The 19,528-nt window shown below is 44.7% G+C and overlaps 1 protein-coding gene across 2 annotated transcripts in view; it reads left to right on the top strand.

The window, feature by feature from the left end:
• The window catches only part of LOC109890487 (apoptosis-stimulating of p53 protein 2), a 43,484-nt gene that overhangs the window by 19,226 nt on the left and 4,730 nt on the right, over window positions 1–19,528 (top strand). Inside the window, exons 4-17 of one of the 2 annotated variants that reach the window (XM_020482427.2) lie at window positions 4,516–4,592; window positions 4,697–4,798; window positions 5,732–5,903; window positions 6,473–6,654; window positions 8,165–8,329; window positions 8,961–9,174; window positions 9,353–9,478; window positions 9,876–9,991; window positions 10,657–11,011; window positions 11,280–12,043; window positions 17,516–17,653; window positions 18,083–18,216; window positions 18,534–18,700; window positions 18,935–19,134. In XM_020482427.2, coding sequence (XP_020338016.1) covers window positions 4,516–4,592; window positions 4,697–4,798; window positions 5,732–5,903; window positions 6,473–6,654; window positions 8,165–8,329; window positions 8,961–9,174; window positions 9,353–9,478; window positions 9,876–9,991; window positions 10,657–11,011; window positions 11,280–12,043; window positions 17,516–17,653; window positions 18,083–18,216; window positions 18,534–18,700; window positions 18,935–19,134 — 2,912 coding nt within the window. Of the gene's footprint in view, window positions 1–4,515; window positions 4,593–4,696; window positions 4,799–5,731; window positions 5,904–6,472; window positions 6,655–8,164; window positions 8,345–8,960; window positions 9,175–9,352; window positions 9,479–9,875; window positions 9,992–10,656; window positions 11,012–11,279; window positions 12,044–17,515; window positions 17,654–18,082; window positions 18,217–18,533; window positions 18,701–18,934; window positions 19,135–19,528 lie in introns of both variants that reach the window. The other variant, XM_031828118.1, reaches the window with a different exon arrangement.

The raw sequence follows: 19,528 nt of genomic DNA, 5'->3' as shown, positions 1-19,528 counted from the left end.
CACAATTGGCCTAGCATCGTCCGGGTTAGGGAGGGCTTGGCCGGTAGGGATATCCTTGTCTCAACACGCACCAGTGACTCCCGTGGCGGGCCGGGCGCAGTGCGCGCTAACCAAGGTTGCCAGGTGCACAGTGTTTCCTCCGACACATTTTTGCGGCTGGCTTCCGGGTTGGATGCACTCTGTGTTAAGAAGCCGTGCGGCTTGGTTGGGTTGTGTATCGGAGGACGCATGACTTTCAACCTTCGTCTCTCCCGAGCCCGTACGGGAGTTGTAGCTACTAAAAACAATTGGATACCATGAAATTGGGGAGAAAAAGGGGTAAAATTAAAATAAAAAAATATTATAATAATTGCAAATTATTCCATCCTTCCAATAGAAATAAAAAAAAAAATATTTAGTTACGAATTGAACGTTAATTAAATGAATAGAGTCTTCACATGATTTCACTGAACAACAAAAGAAAGGGAACATTGAATGATCTCCAATGATCCCATAAAGTTTTCAACATACATCTGTATGTTTTGGACCTCCTCAATGAACATCAGACACTGAGGCCTCATCTTCACTGTCACTTTCTAACCTTGTTGAGGATGGCTCGTTGTCAGGCTCAAAAAGCTACAAATTTGCCCGGATGGCCACCAATTTTTCAACCCTTGTATTGGTCTGCCTGTTGCGTGCTTTGGAGTGTGTGTTCCCAAACAAGGACCAGTTGTGCTCGGAGGCAGCTGTTGTTGGTGGGATTTGGAGGATGATGGAGGCAACAGGGGAAACAGCATCAGATCCACAATGTCCGTTCCACCAGGTGGCTGATGAGATGTTGTCACAACTACCATATTCCATCTCCATCCCAAAGCCCTTGCTTGGAAGTGTTACTTCGCCAGACTGCCAAGAACCTTGCCCTCATCCAGGCCAAAGTGGCGAGACACAGTAGTGATGACACCATAGGCCTTGTTGATCTCTGCACCAGACAGGATGCTCTTGTCAGCATACTTGGGTCTAACATGTACACTGGAGTGTGTATGGGCTTCAGGCAGAAGTCTTCACGCTTTTTGATGTATTTCAGAACTGCAGTTTCCTCTGCTTGGAGCAACAGTGAAGTGGGCAGGGTAGTACGGATTTCTTCTCTTACATCTGCAAGCAGAGTTTAAACATCAGACAGGATGGCATTGACTCTCAATCCATGCAATAGCTATTGCTACACGTTCCAGGAGTTTCAAGCTGCTTACCACTCTCTCCCAAAATACATCATCCAGGAGGATCCTCTTGATGGGGCTGTCCATATCGGCAGACTGTGATATGGCCATTTCTTGGAGAGACTCCTTCCCCTCCAGGAGACTGTCAAACATGATGACAACACCACCCCAACGGCTGTTGCTGGGCACCTTCAATGTGGTGCTCTTATTCTTCTCACTTTGCTTGGTGAGGTAGATTTCTGCTATAACTTGATGACCCTTCACATACCTAACCATTTCCTTGGCTCTCTTGTAGAGTATATCCATTGTTTTCAGTGCCATGATGTCCTTGAGGAGCAGATTCAATGCGTGAGCAGCACAGCCAATGGGTGTAATGTGAGGGTAGGACTCCTCCACTTTAGACCAAGTAGCCTTCATGTTCGCAGCATTGTCTGTCACCAGTGCAAATACTTTCTGTGGTCCAAGGTCATTGATGACTTCCCTCAGCTCATCTGCAATGTAGAGACCGGTGTGTCTGTTGTCCCTTGTGTCTGTGCTCTTGTAGAATACTGGTTGAGGGGTGGAGATTATGTAGTTAATTATTCCTTGCCCACGAACATTCGACCACCCATCAGAGATGATTGCAATAGTCTTCTTTCTCCATGATTTGCTTGACCTTCACTTGAACTCTGTATCCAGCAAATGAGTATATAAAGCATGTCTGGTTGGAGGGGTGTATGCTGGGCGAAGAACATTCAGAAATCTCTTTCAATACACATTGCCTGTGAGCATCAGAGATGAACCAGTTGCATAAACAGCATTTCTCTGACTACGTTCCTCCATTGAGTCTTAAAAACTTCTGATTCCAAGATGACCGTGAACTGTTGCTATCGAGAAGGTGTCTGATTTCATAATTTTCACCTCGAATAGAAGTAGAGGGACTTTTGTCAGAGGTTGCTTGTTGTGAGCACTGAGGTAACTTTATGCACTTGGCCAGATGATTCTGCATCTGTGTTGCATTCTTCACATATGATTTGGCACAATACACAGCTTTTCCTTCTACATTAGCTGCAGTGAAATGTCTCCACACATCAGATAGTGCCTGTGGCATTTTCCTGTAAAGATGAGAATAAAAACAAGTTAAAAAAAACACAGAATTCCAGGTACAGATAAATAATGAAGCACTTAGATTAAACAACTCCTTTGTAAGATACTGGTGAATTAATACTCCTCAGTTAGCAGGCTCAAGCAAGCTAAAACCCACATGGTAGCAGAAACTAACTAGCAGAAATTGTTAACATGTTAGACAATTTGTTACACACTTTGCTGTAGGCAACTATTTACTAGTTTACAAAAATTCATGTATGTCATAAAATATATTCACCCCACCCAGTATTGTAATCAAAACTTACCAGAAAGCAAGTAGTCTTTGGCTCAGACAGTATAGTAGTGTGGGATCAATAGCATCTAATTGGTGTGCAAGATCTTGAGAATCAGCTGTACATATGGTTGAAGAATACACTGTGCATGCAGAGGGTTGAAATTCCATTGACTTGGGGAAAGTCTAACCCAATTATGCCACAATACCTAGTATTGCCTTATGTGTATCCCACAAAAAAGGTTCACTGTTATAAGCTTTTTGATGAATTTAAGCAAAATTGGCTAAATTTACCGGAATGTTTCCGACCCTTTACAACCCTAGCTGTGATATTCGCTTATTGATTTCTCCTGACAGGGACAGGGATCTGTTGTCAAAATGGGAAAGCTGTTTTGATTTTGTGGCTGTGTTTAGCGGAAATCAGGTCAAGCGGCCAATGTAGGGAATTGCTCTGTCAATTCCTGGGTGCCAAAATTCGACACTGTTCACTCAATTTCAGTTTGTGAGAAAACAAGCACTGAATAGTGTAGGGAATCATTGTACCATCTACATCGCTGTGAAATATATTTCATAACAAAAAAATTATAGTTTTTATAGCTGTTTGATGCTGGTGGACCACGGCCGAAAGTAAACGGCTCAAGCGTGAGTCTCCGCCATGTTACGGGTGAGGGGGGACATTTGTTTTGAATGCAGCCTAGTGCTGTTGCAATTCACCTAGATTCCACATGTGTAAGCACCTTTTTAAACAACTGCACCTTGTAGTCTGAGAGAGCATGCTAACCATTAACCGCCCTCTCAGCTGGTGTGTATTCATTATGGAAACCATTTACCATTTTAAGAACCAAACGGAAGCAAACAGAGTAAAACATGTTTTTATTGGCCAAATTCAGGTAGGTCCCTCTCCGTTTGCTTCCATTTAAGAACCGCTTTGCAACAGAATTGGTGTCATGAATACGTCCATCCTCATGGTTAAAGTGAGCCCAAAGGGAACAATACACTTTACTTTCATTGCTGTGATCTAGGTTTTGTGCTTGTTATTTCTCCTCAAATATCTGCGTTGCGTTTTCATGAGACGATTAGCCAAGGTCATGTTCTTTTCAATGGTACCACTATGTGATGCCCCTTCATAACTTAGTCCTTTATGTCACTTGAAAACAACAGAAAGCCCTTTCTTTCTTAACCCAAGGCTCTCTGTTCATTTGAGAACCTTGTGTAGGTCCATGTGTTTGGGTTTCTAGTTGCTTGGAATGACGGGCCCCCTACGCAGGACTAAGCCGTATTACGCAACAGAGCAGTGCAAGGGATATCACAGCACAAAGGCTTTATTATTTGTTCTCGGGACACGATTGTAGTCAATTACAACCAGTCTGGCTCGGCTCCCTGTTTTGCTTGTGCTGTTATTACCGTATAAGGTGTAGGATTTGGGTTGTATAACTAATAAGCCTGAGTTGTGGACCCCCAAAGAGCTTATTAAAGGGATCGGCCTTGTTGTTCTGACTTTTTTTGGTTACCCATATAAGCTGTTCGCAAAACAGCATTGCATAACCGTCAGACACTGGCACGGGAAGAGCAACTGTGTGGACGAGGCCTGGTTCTTTTGGCTGCTCCACCAGTTATTACATAATGAGCAGTTCTACAACTCATACTTGTCCTTTTCATCCTGTATCTTCAGAGTATGACCCGTATTCATGGCGCAGTGCTCGGGGGTCTTGTGTCGGTTTTCCGGGTCATGTTTGTTCCGTCTTTGGTCATAAACAGACTGTAGTACACAAACAAATTGGAGTCCCCTTTTTAACAGAGATCTCCCCCCCCGGATGTGGAATTTTCCCAAAATAGCAATTAGCTTCTCACCTCTTTCTACACTTCCCATGATCAGTTGTGAAGCAAATGCATGTCCCTCTCCAACAGTTAGATAGAAACACACACACACACACTCCCAAGACAGCTGTATTTTGTCTTGTATAGGTGGATCAAGGGTTTCCGATCACTCAGCCAAAAGGAACATGGTCATGGTCCCTGTGGACCGATGCATGGAAAATGGGGTGAGTGAAACAATTGTACAACATTACAATGAAGGAAGGTGGAAGCTGGTGGTTTAATGGTGTGGTGTGACAGGTTCTTTGTCATTATTTACCCCCCCCCCCAGGTGGCACCACCTCGCATGGACATCACCCTCTCGGAGCTGCAGGAGATGGCGTCACGGCAACAGCAGCAGATCAATTCGCAGCAGCAGCTCCTGGCCTCAAAGGTAGGGCAAGACATTGGCCATGTTGGAGAGCATGATACGTTGTGGGTAAATTTTGACTGACCGACTTGGCTATAAATAATCATCAGTAATTATTTATGATGTAAGGGGATTTGTAGATCCGTGCAGTCGATGTCAAACAAGCCCATTGACTCGTTTGGCAGAGAAGCACCGCCACTAAATAAGGTCAAGACATGTCATTCTTTACCTCGTCTCATGCCGAGACCAGCGTGAGGCAGATAGGCCTGTATGGCAGGGCTCTAGATGAGACAATGTCCAATAAAAAAATAAAAAAATAAGTTGTTTCTTTCCCTTTCTTACCAATGCTTATTAGCTTGACATAGGCTTCCACTTGAATAGCCTTGCTCTAGCGTCTGGTTCCTCTCGAGGTTTCCTCCTAGACAGTTCTTCACACGGTCCCCTCCGCCTTCTCTTTATTAAGCTCTAATAATAAAGGCAAGTATTTTTCTTTAAAGACATTGGAACGTCTGTGTGACCTCTTACACTGAGTTAGAAGTTTACAAAGGCTACAATAGAGAATGCTAACCTCTCGCCATTACCGGTAACAGCGAAGGTTAGCATTTAAGTCATTAAGCTAACGCTCTTATCCAGAGCGAGGGGGCTATCATCTTTGTGCTTCTCCATGTGACTGTATAGGTGTTCAGAAACATCTTCTATTCTCGCATGCACTAAAAGTGACTCCAGAATGACAATACAATATTCCGTATTTAGTTACTATTGGGCAAGACATGATACAAAAGTCACCCAAAAACAAACTGCAAATGCTGAGTTTGTATATAGTCACAAACTTGATGTGGTCATTGTGTGCCAGGGATATGGGACCAAATACTACTACTTTGACTACTTTAATACACCGTGGGTATTATTAAAAACTTGAATCTGAACTTGTAAGTGTTTTCTTGTTTGGTCGGCTAGGAGCAGCGTCTGCGCTACCTGAGGCTGCAAGAGCAGCGGCAGCAGCAGGCGTCAGAGCAGGAGAGACTACGTCAGCTCCGTGAGAACGCTGAGAACCAGGAGACCAAGCTGCGGCGGGTGCGGGCCCTCAAGGGTCAAGTGGAGCAGAAACGGCAAAGCAACAGCAAACTGGGTTAGTGCCAAGGGGGGAGGAGTCGAGGACACTCGATGAAGAGGTTTTTTTCCCCCAACTTGACACACTCGACATTGCTTCACACGAAATGCCACTGTTTTAGATGGTTGGCTTTGGCCTACAGCGTACACCCAGCTAACTACTTTTGGGTCAAAAGAAGATTCCAGGTTTTAGTTTCCAGAATATTTTTTTTGTCCAGTTTTCTGTGTATTCCGAGAATGTACACCAGACAGTTATGGGAACGTTGTGTATTAAGGTTATTTATTTGGACATCAAAAAACTATTGAACCTGAAGGTGCAATTTTGGGGGGAAATGTTAGCTAAAACATTTCTCAATCATTTAAAAGAAAATGTGCCATACCAGACGTTCGCAGAACATGTTTAAGATAAAATCTTGAAGTTAACGGAACATTTCGATTTTGGTTTGAACTAACACATCATTAGCATTCTCTAAATGTTACTTTTCAAGTTTGACTAACATGCGTGTCCTTCTGTCTGTGTATGTGCATGCTTGCGTGTGTTTGTTGATTTGCGTGTGTGTGTGTGTGTGTGTGTGCCTGGCCATATAGTGGAGGAGATAGAGCAGATGAACGGGCTGTTTCAGAGTAAGCAGCGTGAGCTCCTGGTGGCCGTCTCCAGAGTGGAGGAGCTGAGCAGGCAGCTGGAGACCGTGAAAAGCGTCAAGGTGGAGTCTTCTCATGACGGGCCGAGCTCCGCCGGCGAGCTGGAGCGTCTTTACAAGGAGCTGCAGGTAAGAAAAGATCATATTAGCCTGCTTCCACACAAGTTTCTTTTTGCGGCATTTACAGGTAGACTCTGCAAAAATACATCATGAACACAGCGGGACGAGAAACATACACTATATGACCAAAAGAATGCGGACACCTGCTTGTCGAACATCTAATTCCAAAATCATGGTCATTAATATGGGGTTGGGTCCCCCCTTTGCTGCTATAACAGCCTCCATTCTTCTGTGAAGGCTTTCAACTAGATGTTAGATTGCTGTGGGGACTTGCTTCCATTTAGCCACGAGTTCAGGCACTGATTTCAGCATTAGTGAGGTCAGGCACTGATGTTGGGCGATTAGGCCTGGCTCGCAGTTGGCATTCCAATTCCCATAGGTGTTCGATGGAGTTGAGGTCAGGGCTCTGTGCAGGCCAGTCAAGTTCTTCCACACCAATCTCGACCAACCATTTCTGTATGGTCCTTGCATTGTTCATGGGGGCGTTGTCATGCTGAAACAGGAAAGGGCCTTCCCCAAACTGTTGCCGCAAAGTTGGAAGTACAGAATCGTCTAGAATGTCATTGTATGCTGTAGTGTTAAGATTTCCCTTCACTGGAAATAAGGGGTCTAGCCCGAACCATGAAAAAGAGCCCCAGACCATTATTCCTCCTCCACCAAACTTTACAGTTGGCACTATGCATTCGGGCAGGTAGCGTTCTCCTGGCATCTGCCAAACCAAGATTCATTGATCGGACTGCCAGATGGTGAAGCGTGATTCATCACTCCAGAGAATGCGTTTACACAGCTCCAGATACCAATGGCAGGGAGCTTTATACTACTCCAGCCGATGCTTGGCATTGCGCATGGTGATCTTAAGCTTGTGTGTGACTGCTTGGCCATGGAAACCCATTTCATGAAGCTCCCAACGAGCAGTTATTGTGCTGACGTTGCTTCCAGAGGCAGTTTGGAACTTGGTAGTGAGTGTTGGAACCAAGGACAATTGATTTTTACGCACTACGTGCTTCAGCACTCGGTGGTCCCGTTCTGTGAGCTTGTGTGGCCTACCACTTCGAAGCTGAGCCGTTGTTGCTCCTAGACATTACCACTTTGCAATAACATCACTTACAGTTGACCAGGGAAGCTCTAGCAGTGCAGAAATTTGACAATCACTTTTTGGAAAGGTGGCATCCTATTATGGTTTCACGTTGAAAGTCACTGAGCTCTTCAATAAGGCCATTCCACTGCCAATGTTTGTCTATGGAGATTGCATGGCATGTGTGCTCGCTTTTATAGACCTGTCAGCAACGGGTGTGGCTGAAATTGCCTGAACCGCTAATTTGAACGGGTGTCCACATACTTTTGTATATATAGTGTATACCCCAGAATAAAACTGCTGTCTCTGAAGTTTTCTTAGAGATTTTCTCAGAACTCAGTAGAGCTTGGTTTTCCTCGGCTTAGTTCGGCTCAGTAGTGGGAAAAGCTCTATACACACACAAAGCTGAATCTAGCTCTTTCTCTCTTCTCCTCTCGATTTAAGCTGAGGAATAAACTGAACCAGGACCAGAGTGCCAAGCTGCAACAGCAGCGTGAGAGCCTGAGCAAGCGCAACCTGGAGGTGGCCACCATGGACAAGCGAGTGGCCGAACTCCGCGAACGCCTGTGGAAGAAGAAGGCAGCGCTACAGCAGAAGGAGAACCTGCCCGTGAGTCAAGACGAGGTTAAAAGTTCAAAAGCTTTATTGTTCCCTTAATGCTGTGTTCAACAGACCACATCAGCTCCACGTTTATTGGAACTAAGCTGAGGAGTGGGGCCAGGGAAATGTATCACCAATACATAGACCGAGCAGTCCACGAGATCAATGTGATGTGTGCAGGAGGAATCTTTTACTCCTGCGTCCCTACATCAGGGATGGGCAACTTTTATGGGGGTGGGGGCCACAGAAAATCCAAACTTATCACGAGGGTCCACAGTGGCTCAAGTGTCGAGTACCCAAATCCATACTTTTGGGGGCACTTAAGTGAAATTTTGTTGCCCCCTCTCGCCATGCAAGTAAAACGTTTTAGCAGCCCCCTTAACTCTCAGCAGTAAGATGAGACCCCGACTGAGTTCCTAAAAACGTTGTTTTTGTTATTATTATTGTTATTATTATAATATATATCTTTTTTTAATGGAAAATGATCCGCGGGCCTACAAAACCGTGGGCCACCCATCCCTGGCCTACATAGGGTAACATTACATATTATAAGACTCATAATAGGATATTATTAAGGCTCATACTAATAAAGCATCATACCTGCTAACTTTAGATAAAGTGTTACCCAAACATTCTCCAGGTCCCCACAAAGAGCCAGGCCCTGCAGCCGTGTGGCCCCTCCAGGGTGGCGGCCGTGGGCCCTTACATCCTGTCCTCCACCGCGGCCCCAGGGCCTCCGGTGCCCAGCCGACAGGAGCTCCTGATCAAGCCTGCCTACCCCGACGGCACCACCACCTTACCAATGCCAGACTCCTCCATGAAGGCCCCTCCTAGACCGCTTAAACCCTACTCAGGTAAAAACGTTGTTTCGTTATGGATGATTTTACTTTGTGTGTTCAATTGCGATTTTGTGTGTTTGTGCAAGTGAATGCGTTGGCTGTGTGTTAGTGTGTGTAACTGTGCAGTAGTAGATTGTGTACATCTATTTGCCTTTTGCAATTCAAGTGTTAACACTTCTCCACGCTCTGACAGGTTTCCAGTCATCCAAGATGTCCAAGCTGTCCGACTGGTCCAGCTCCAGTGCGGAGTCCAGCGGCAGTCATCATGGCATGTCCTCTACTCTGCCTCGCATGTCCAGCCTCTCCTCACAGGGCTCAGGTATCTTCCTTAGACTTGGCTAGGAACCAGGGTTGGGGTCAGTTCCACTGCATGAATGAACAAATCCGAATAGAAAAGAATGGGCAATATTGAATTAAAGAAGGGAATTCTTTCAAAGGCCATATTATTTCGAAATGAATGTCAGGTCACCCCCTGAGATGTAGCATAGTGTTTTATTAAACTGATGCTGGGAATATATTCAAAATAAAGACTGGTTACAGTGATTGTGATGTGTATTTGATTCTTAGCATCTTGATAATGTTCGGTTAACGTTCTTATGTGGATGTCATATGGTTTGTATAATGTTCTAATATGGAATGGATGTTATATGGTTTTGATCATGTAAATGTCATATGGTTCAGATAATGTTCGGATGTGGTTTCCTCTGTGGTTGCAGGAGATGCCGAGACCCTCAAGGACCAAAAGGGGCGTCACATTTCTATGTTTGACGCCCCGCCTCCCGTCCCCTCACGGAACAATCAGAGCAGCGAGGACCTCTTGAGGGATGCCCAGGTACTGCACTGATTTTCAGAAGCATTTTTAGGAACATTTATTTTATTTTATATATAACTAGGCAAGTCCGTTAAGAACAAGATTCTTATTTACAATGATGGCCTACCCCGGCCAAACCCCAGACAACGTTGGGTCAGTTGTGCGCCACCCTATTGGACTCCCAATCATGGCCGGATGTGATACAGCCTGGAACCAGGGACTGTAGTGACACCTCTTGCACTGAGATGCAGTGCCTTAGATCGCTGCGCCACTCGGGAGCCCATACAGTATCCACAGAGGCTCAAGGGTCATACACTATACTTAAAAGATGCTCCCTTGCTATGTTTCTCCCTACCGGACTTCCTTTCTTGCTAGAAATGATCACAGACCCACAGAGAATGTGGTCAGAGAGATATAGATTATTCCACTCTCCATTGTTTAGCTTTTTCCAAAAATGCCTGATTAGTCAATGAAGCAGCTTCAATGTATTTTGATATACAGGGTTGAATTGTTTTTTAGTTGGAGATTTGATTCCTTTATGGCCCACATATGTAATACCGGATATGTGTATGAACTGGCAGTTGCATTGGATAAAAACTGCTGTTAACTGACATTTGTTGCAGTGATATTACTATGCATTTCATTTTCATCATACTATGTATGTTACGGTCTTCTTGACTCAATAGGCTGGTGGTAAGGCTCTGGGCAAGGTGCCACCTCCTATCCCTACCAAGCCCCCGACCTTTGGCAAACCGCCCTACAGCACGGGCACCTTCCCGGGCAAGGCAAAACCATCCGCCTCCCTCCATCTGTGTGCACCTCCTCCCATCCCCATCCACAGCCACACCCTGCCTCTGCCCCCCAAGCAGGAGGCTCCTCCGGCGGCCACGGTGCGCCCCTTCACCCCCGATCCTCCAGAGTCCACAGTGGCCGTGCCTGTCCTCCAGAAGCCACAGACGGTGGCGGCCTCCTCCATCTACTCCATGTACACCCAACAGCCCAGGACAGGCGGGGGCACTCTGACACGCACGCAGCCCAGAGGTGAGAGAAGGAGCCATGGGCTACTGTAGTGTCTTGGCTACTCCTGTGACTCCTGGATCTTTACTCGGTTACTAAACTGAGTAATTTGTTAAAATCATTCTGCATTTTCTGTTTTGCAAAATACCTGCCTTAAATGTCCCTACTTACAGCCTTACTCTTTTAAAAGATGTAATGGGGATTGTGTTAGCGTGCTCGATTGTTTTATTGCTATGAAGCAGCTTGCTTGATCCCATTCACACGCATTGACCATTCACTCTTTCTCTGATAGTGTATGGAAAGCCAGTCATCCCAGGCAGTGGGGGGCAGCAGTTGCTCCTTCAGGACTCCATCTATTCGGGGGCCGGCGATTTCGAAGTGGACCAGGGGGGTCCCGGTCTGGCGCCTCCGGCCCCTGAGAGCCAGGGGGGCCAGGAGACAGAGCGGGCCCCTCGTCCCCTCAGCCCCACCAAGCTCCTCCCCTTCATCTCGCACCCCCACCGGCACCCTAGCGACGCCGACCTGGAGGCCCTGCGCCGCCGGCTGCACCATGCCCCGCGGCCCCTCAAGAAGCGCAGCTCCATTACAGAGCCTGAGGGCCCCGCGGGGCCCAACATCCAGAAGCTGCTCTACCAGAAGACCACACTGGCAGCCATGGAGACTGTTGTGGCGTCTCCCTACGAGGGTGAAGGTGGAGGAACATGGAAGGAGGGCGCCAGTGCCGTTGGATCCCGAGATCGCACGGTTATGTCCCAAGTTTTTGCCGCCGCAGCGTCCCTCGCCGAGACAGAGAAAGACGCACAAGTGCCTCCACCTCAGCCGCCCCGCTCGCCCATCCCAGAGCCCTCTTCCTCCTCCAGCCACACACTGCCCCAGTCGCTGGAGGAGGAAGAGCCAGAGCCCTGCCCCCCGCCCCCCCATCAGACAGAAGCCTACCTGGAGGAGTACCCACCCTACCCACCCCCTCCATACCCCAGCGCAGGGGAGCAGGACCTGGGGGAGGACACCCTCAGCATGCAGGCTCCGGAGGTCACGGGACAAGTCACTCTGCCACCGGTATGTAGCCACACCCACACACTGTGTCCAAATGCCCCATACTAGCATACTACATAGTATGAATTCATATTTTAGCCAAACATACTAAAAGATGTGCTGGTGTAGATATTTCGGGTACATGGATGGTGAGATATTTGGTATTGGGGAAACCATTTCAATTGATGTATTGTTTGTGTGACATGTATAACAAACAGTTGAAGTCGGAAGTTTACATACACTTAGATTAGTCATTAAAACTTGTTTTTCAACCACTCCACAAATTTCTTGTTAACAAACTATAGTTTTGGCAAGTCGGTTAGGACATCTACTTTGTGCATGACACAAGTCATTTTGCCAACAATTGTTTACAGACAGATTATTTCACTTATAATTCACTGTATCACAAGTCCAGTGGGTCAGAAGTTTACATACACTAGGTTGACTGTGCCTTTAAACAGCTTGGAAAATTCCAGACAATTATGTCATGGCTTTAGAAGCTTCTGATAGGTTAATTGACATAATTTGAGTCAATTGGAGGTGTACCTGTGGATGTATTTCAAGGCCTACCTTCAAACTCGGTGCCTCTTCGCTTGACAAAATTGTAGACCTGCACAAGTCTGGTTCATCCTTGGGAGAAATTTCCAAACACCTGAAGGTACCACGTTCATCTGTACAAACAATAGTATGCAAGTATAAACAACATGGGACCGCGCAGCCGTCATACCGCTCAGGAAGGAGACGTGTTCTGTCTACTAGAGATGAATGTACTTTGGTGCAAATCTATGCCAGAACAACAGCAAAGTACCTGGTGAAAATGCCGGAGGAAACAGGTACAAAAGTATCTATATCCACAGTAAAACAAGTTCTATATCGACACAACCTGAATGGCCGCTCAGCAAGGAAGAAGCCACTGCTCCAAAACCGCATAAAACTGCCAGACTACGGTTTGCAACTGCACATGGGGACAAAGATTTGGAGAAATGTCCTCTGGTCTGATGAAAGAAAAATAGAACTGTTTGGCCATAATGGCCATTGTTATGTTTGGAGGAAAAGGGGGAGGCTTGCAAGCCAAAGAACACCATCCCAACCGTGAAGCACACGGGGGTGGCAGCATCATGTTCTGGGAGTGCTTTGCTGCAGGAGGGACTGGTGCACTTCACAAAATAGATGGCATCATGAGGGGAGGAAAATTATGTGGATATATTGAAACAACATCTCAAGACATCAGTAGGGAAGTTAAAGATTCGCAAATGGGTCTTCCAAATGTACAATGACCCCAAGCATACTTCCAAAGTTGTGGCAAAATGGCTTAAGGACAACAAGGTCAAGGTATTGAAGTTGTCATCACAAAGCCCTGACCTCAATCCTATAGAGAATTTGTGGGCAGAACTGAAAAAGCGTGTGCGAGCAAGGAGGCCTACAAACCTGACTCAGTTACACCAGCTCTGTCAGGAGGAATGGGCCAAAATTCACCCAACTTATTGTGGGAAGCTTGTGGAAGGCTACCCAAAATGTTTGACCCAAGTTAAACAATTTAAAGGCACTGCTACCAAATACTAATTGACTGTATATAAACTTCTGACCCACTGGGAATGTGATGAAAGAAATAAAAGCTGAAATAAATCATTCTCTCTGCTATTATTAAGACATTTCACATTCTTAAAATAAAGTGGTGATCCTAACTGACCTAAGACGGGTAATTTTTTACAAGGATTACATGTCAGGAATTGTGAAATACTGAGTTTAAATGTATTTGCCTAAGGTGTATGTAAACGTCCGACTTCAACTGTATACACCCACCTGAGGATCTGTCTTTTTCAGCCATCTGTGTTTGAAGGGTGTAATATCCACTTGTCACTAGGGCTGTTGCGGTGACCATATTACCTCCACACCGGCAGTCATGATGGCAGTAAAATTCCATGTGACCGTTGAGTCATGGTAATGCACTCTGGACATGCGTTGGTAGTACCCAACTCCCTAACGACCATCAAGTCATAATGGCCTGGTACTCAGCGCTATGTTCCTCTAACCACTCTGACATCAATGGAAAATCACATCAAACACTTATCATCAAAACAGTATCATGCTTTTAAAATTCACCTCACTGTGATGATCAATTTGAAGGAGTTCAACAACCGGTCAAATTGACTGGAAAACATGGTCATTCTGGATATTGTTTCAAAGCCTAACACAACAAAATCGACAGCTCTTTCTGAGGTGATGATGAATTCAAATCCCCCGTACGCTTATTAGAGCTTATGTACAGTTGAAGTCGGAAGTGAATACAGTGAATTATAAGTGAAATAATCTGTCTGTAAACAATTGTTGAAAAAATGACTTGTCATGCACAAAGTAGATGTCCTAACTGACTTGCCAAAACTATAGTTTGTTGACAAGATATTTGTGGAGTGGTTGAAAAACGAGTTTTAATGACTTGAACCCAAGCCACCCCCCACCCCCCACCTCATTCCTTTCTCAAGCGTGCAGAGGGCTGTCAACAGAAATGTGTTTAGTGTGAAAACGTGTTACGATCTTTTAATCGGTTTCCAATTGGTTTCCCAAATGAAGGAACAGGGTTGGAGAGGTCATGGCATACGGAGTTTGGGTGGAATATTACCTGTTGCGCAGCGAGAGGCTGCATGCTCCTCAAATAGTGTTTGATGCGTGGACTGAAATAAGTGTTATAAGCCCAGACTTTTCTATATGCAGTCCTGTGTGAAAGCAGAGTTTTGATGGTTGCCACTAAAAATAGGAGGTTCCCAGCTGCTACTATATTTATTTTCAGCTGCTCATATTAAGCACATGCTCCACCATAAATCCAGAGAAGCCTTTTAAACTATTTTCTACATTGTAGAATAATAGGGAAGACATCATAACTATGAAATCATGCAGTGACCAAAAAAGTGTTAAACAAATAGAAATGTTCCTCATTGACTGACCTTCATGTCTTCACTATTATTCTACCTTCATGAACTTTCAAAGTTATTGACATTTAAAGTAATGATTTCTCTTTGCTTATTTGTTCTTGCATAAATATGGACTGTGTGTGTGTGTGTGTGTGTGTGTGTGTGTGTGTGTATGTATATATATATATTTAAATTTAGATGCACTCTTTCTCTCCAACCCTTACATCTGTTATGGTTCGACAGGAAGACAAAGTGATGGGGGTAATAAACCGCTCCTCCTCACTTATGGTGACCTGACTTCAACCCCCTTGATGCCTAATCCAAAGCTCTCCACCCGTATCACCTATAGCACTCCCGTGACTGCCTCCCCTCTACCCAGCACATTCCAAAGCCATCTGCCTCCTACAGATAACCATTAACATCTGATGTAAAAAAACAGTCTATATCACTCCTCAGATACTATAGTATTACTCCTGATGTATCATGTCTCTAGTATAACAATGTTCCAAGTTTAACCCAGATTCTAACAGCTCATACGCTTTAAGGAGGAAATAGATACCACAAATTAACTTTTAATAAGGCACACTTGTTAATTGAAATGCATTCCAGGTGACTATCTCATGAAGCTGGTTGAGAGAATGAGTGCAAAGCTGTCAAGGCAAAGGGTGACTACTTTGAAGAATCTCAAACACTTTTTTGGTTACTACGTACTACATAGTTTTGATGTATTCACTATTAATCTAAAATGTAGAAAATAGTAATAATATAAAGGAACTCTGGAATGAGTAGGTGTGTCAACTTTCTTGACTGGTACTGTATTAGTAAAGACGAGATTAAATTGAGAATAGTCTGGTGGGTGAAAATATGATCATTTGATGAGAGAACAGCATGTGCAGTCTGAGGCAAAGAACAGAGCGTAAGCTTTATTTGCAACTTTTTCAAATCATCATATGCCTATCATGCAGCCCATCTATGTTTTGATTTCTAAGACATTAAGGTTTGTATCATTCACAACTAAAGTTATCAAATAACTCTAAATCTAGTGCATATTCACTTCTACGCTCAACATAGCCACTTCATATGCGCGGAAAATGAAAAATATAATTTCTATTTTATTTATTTTAAGTTTCAGCCTTATTCTAAAATAGATTTTTTTTCAATCTACACACACTACCCCAAAATGACAATGCAAAAAACGTTTTTTTAGACATTCTTGCTAATTTATTAAAAAATACATATATATTCCACAGAATGTGGAAAAAGTCAAGGGGTCTGAATACTTTCTGACGGCACTGTAAATGTTATTCTTCTTACTATAAAATCATGTAATACTGTGTAAAATAATAGCATGGGAATTATAAGCATATCTTGTTTTCTAAATGACAGCCTATGTCGCATAGCCAGATAACATGCATAGACCAACTCATTCTGTTCTTCTGAAATACATTTTCTTCATAAGCCACATCAGCGGCTTGTATACTTGGAGGCCTGGAGATGCTAAACTTGTTAATTAACTATCAATTACCGTGAGACCTGCAGACATTTGCATGACAATAACTGTCAACATTTCGTGACCGCCACAGCCCTACTTGTCACTTAAATCCCGTTGGATTTATTGTTTTCATTTTACTCCTGCAACTCTTTCATACTCATGCTTGTGCCTGTAGTTTTTTTTTCTCTTAGCATTACGACCGTGGAAATGTTTGTAATGACCTGTCAAACACACCCCGGTAATGGCTGAAATGGGCTCAGTGGAATACACTGTCTTTCTGTTGACTCTATAAGAACACTAAAGCTTCATCTGGGATTTACACACCGTCTCAACACTTACATCACAATAAAGAGTAAATAAATATGACTTTATTTGGATGGGTGTTCATTTTTTGTGGAATTGAAAAGTAATCATTTAATGCAGTTGGGAGGTCAAAAAGAAAGTTAAAATGATAACAAATAAGATGCACTGAAACGAAAGCAACTTCCGAAAATGAATATTTGGATTGTAGTGATATTATGTCCGATCTCGCAAGCAATGTAAAGTATGTTTAGATGGGTGCATTCTAAAGCCAAGCATGTTGATTTTTTTTTTTATACGAGGGTATCCTGCTATTGACAGACTTGTTGAACTATGCAAGAGTACGTGACCACAGTAATTAATGAAGCAGTCTAGACAGTGCAGGTAGGCTAGACTGAGCAAGTGTTTGGTGGTTTCAGCCCTGTTCCACCCCTTTATGTTAATGTTGCATATATGCAAGTACACCCAGTGTATTTATTCAAATTATGCACATATCATTAATTTTCTTAACACATCCAAAAATAAATACCTGATACAAAATGTATATTGGACAAATTGAATAACTGAACTGCCTTCATTATTTGTCCGAGCCAGTAAAATGATTTATGTGTTTTAATTCAGTCAATATCTGATGGATAATACAAATTCAACAAAGTTTAGAGGATCTTCGTCCAAGTGTTACATTTTATTATAATTCATTTTAAAACCTTTTAGCAATTTCGATGACCATAGCTAACAGATGTCACCGCATCATATTGTGAAACACCGACAGCCCTCGCTCCTCTCCTCCTGCAGGGCAAGAGGACCAACCTGCGGAAGGTCGACTCGGAGCGCATCGACCACGGCATGCGGGTGAAGTTCAACCCCCTGGCCCTGCTGCTGGACTCATCACTGGAGGGCGAGTATGATCTGGTGCAGAGGGTCATCTATGACGTGAGTAGTCCCACTCCTTTTAATTGAAGAGATAGTATAGTGTTGAGAAGAAAAGTAGGGTGGGGAGTCAAAGGATTGTTGGCCGGATTCGAACTCGGTGATGTGAGTTTTACATCATTAGCCCTCCTAATTTCAATGTCAATACCTCAGACGACTCTTCCAAGCAGACGTCCCATAAGCGAAGGCTTATGCAACTACAAACGCTGGTCTACGTCCATCAAAACGCTTAGCTTAGAAGTTGCCCTTAAGCACATTTATAGGACCTGCTAAAACATACCCAAATCCTAACCTCAACCATGTTGCACTTAGGCACATATTTAAGATTAGCTAATCCCTCCCCAAATCCTAACATCAACCGTAAGGGGTAAAGACAGATAACTGACCTTGTCTAGGAAATGTCTTGAAGCATATTAACTTTGTGCCTTATAGGTGGATGACCCCAGCCTGCCCAATGACGAGGGCATCACAGCCCTGCACAACGCAGTCTGCGCCGGCCACACCGAGATCGTCAAGTTCCTGGTGCAGTTTGGCGTGAACGCCAACGCCGCCGACAGCGATGGCTGGTGAGTCATTGTCACTTTACAGTGGCCATTGTCACGTTACAGTTGCTGTTGTCTCTTTACAGTAACTTTACAGTGGTTGTTGTCACTTTACAGTAGCCAATGTGACTTTACAGTAGCTTTATCAAAGCTGTTGTCACCCCCGGTTATTCTCTTTTCATTTCTCCCCTCCTTCACTCCCCCACTCTCCCTCACCCATCATCTTGCTCTCATATCCTCCAACTCTCCCACCTTGTTCCCTCTTATCTCTTTCTCCCTCTACCCTCCTCTCTACCTCCCTCCCTCTGTCCCCACCTCTCCTCTCCGTGTCTCTCTCCCAGGACTCCGCTGCACTGCGCGGCCTCCTGTAACAACGTGCAGGTGTGTAAGTTCCTGGTGGAGTCCGGGGCTGCTGTGTTCGCCACCACCTACAGTGACATGCAGACAGCGGCAGACAAGTGCGAGGAGATGGAGGAGGGCTACGCACAGTGCTCCCAGTTCCTCTACGGTGAGACCGCTGGTGTACTCTGACTGGAGGCAAAGCACAAACATTATTTGCTCAAAACACTGTGCGCCTATTTATTCTTTTTCCGTTTTGCACTCGACCCCTCTGCTTGTTTACAAAATGTAGCTACCCTCACCTACTCTAACTGACGTTCGTCCTTCCATAACATGCTTTAGCGGATATTGAATTTGAACAGCTTGTTCCTGACAAGGTGGGTGGGATTTTGTGTTGATGCAGGTGTACAGGAGAAGATAGGCATCATGAACCGTGGGGTGGTGTACGCCCTGTGGGACTACGAGGCCGAGGACGACGACGAGCTGGCCTTCCAGGAAGGCGACTGCATGACTGTTCTGCGGCGCGAGGACAAGGACGAGATGGAGTGGTGGTGGGCCCGCTGCGGAGACAGAGAGGGCTACATTCCAAGGAACCTGCTAGGGGTGAGCAGGAGAGAGGGGGGACACTAGCCTGGCCACACATGTGCTCCATCCCTAGTTCCTAAGTCCTAGGCACTCCTGTAGATCTGAAATGATGGGATCGGTGTAGAAATATGGCAGGGTGAAGAGTAGTCAATTTTGGAATTCAGCAGTAGTGTCTGTCTGGAGGCTGCAGCTCCATATTGTATTCAGAGCAGTGGTTTAGTTTAGGAAAAGTGGACATACACATATCCATTGGTTTTGACCAGGGGCCATTTCCACAAAGCGTCTAAAAGGAGGAATGCTGATCTAGGATCTGTCCATATACCGTAAAACTTCCATTAAACTCAGGGTCTCCAACAAACGCCTGTCTCTTCTAATGGCCGGGCATCGCAAAATAAATGCCAGTCTCTATTAA

Source organism: Oncorhynchus kisutch, linkage group LG1, assembly GCF_002021735.2.
Source record: "Oncorhynchus kisutch isolate 150728-3 linkage group LG1, Okis_V2, whole genome shotgun sequence".
Classification (NCBI taxonomy): Eukaryota; Metazoa; Chordata; class Actinopteri; order Salmoniformes; family Salmonidae; genus Oncorhynchus; species Oncorhynchus kisutch.
Note: the sequence above shows the minus strand (reverse complement) of the source record. Positions and strands in the feature narration are given on the sequence as shown.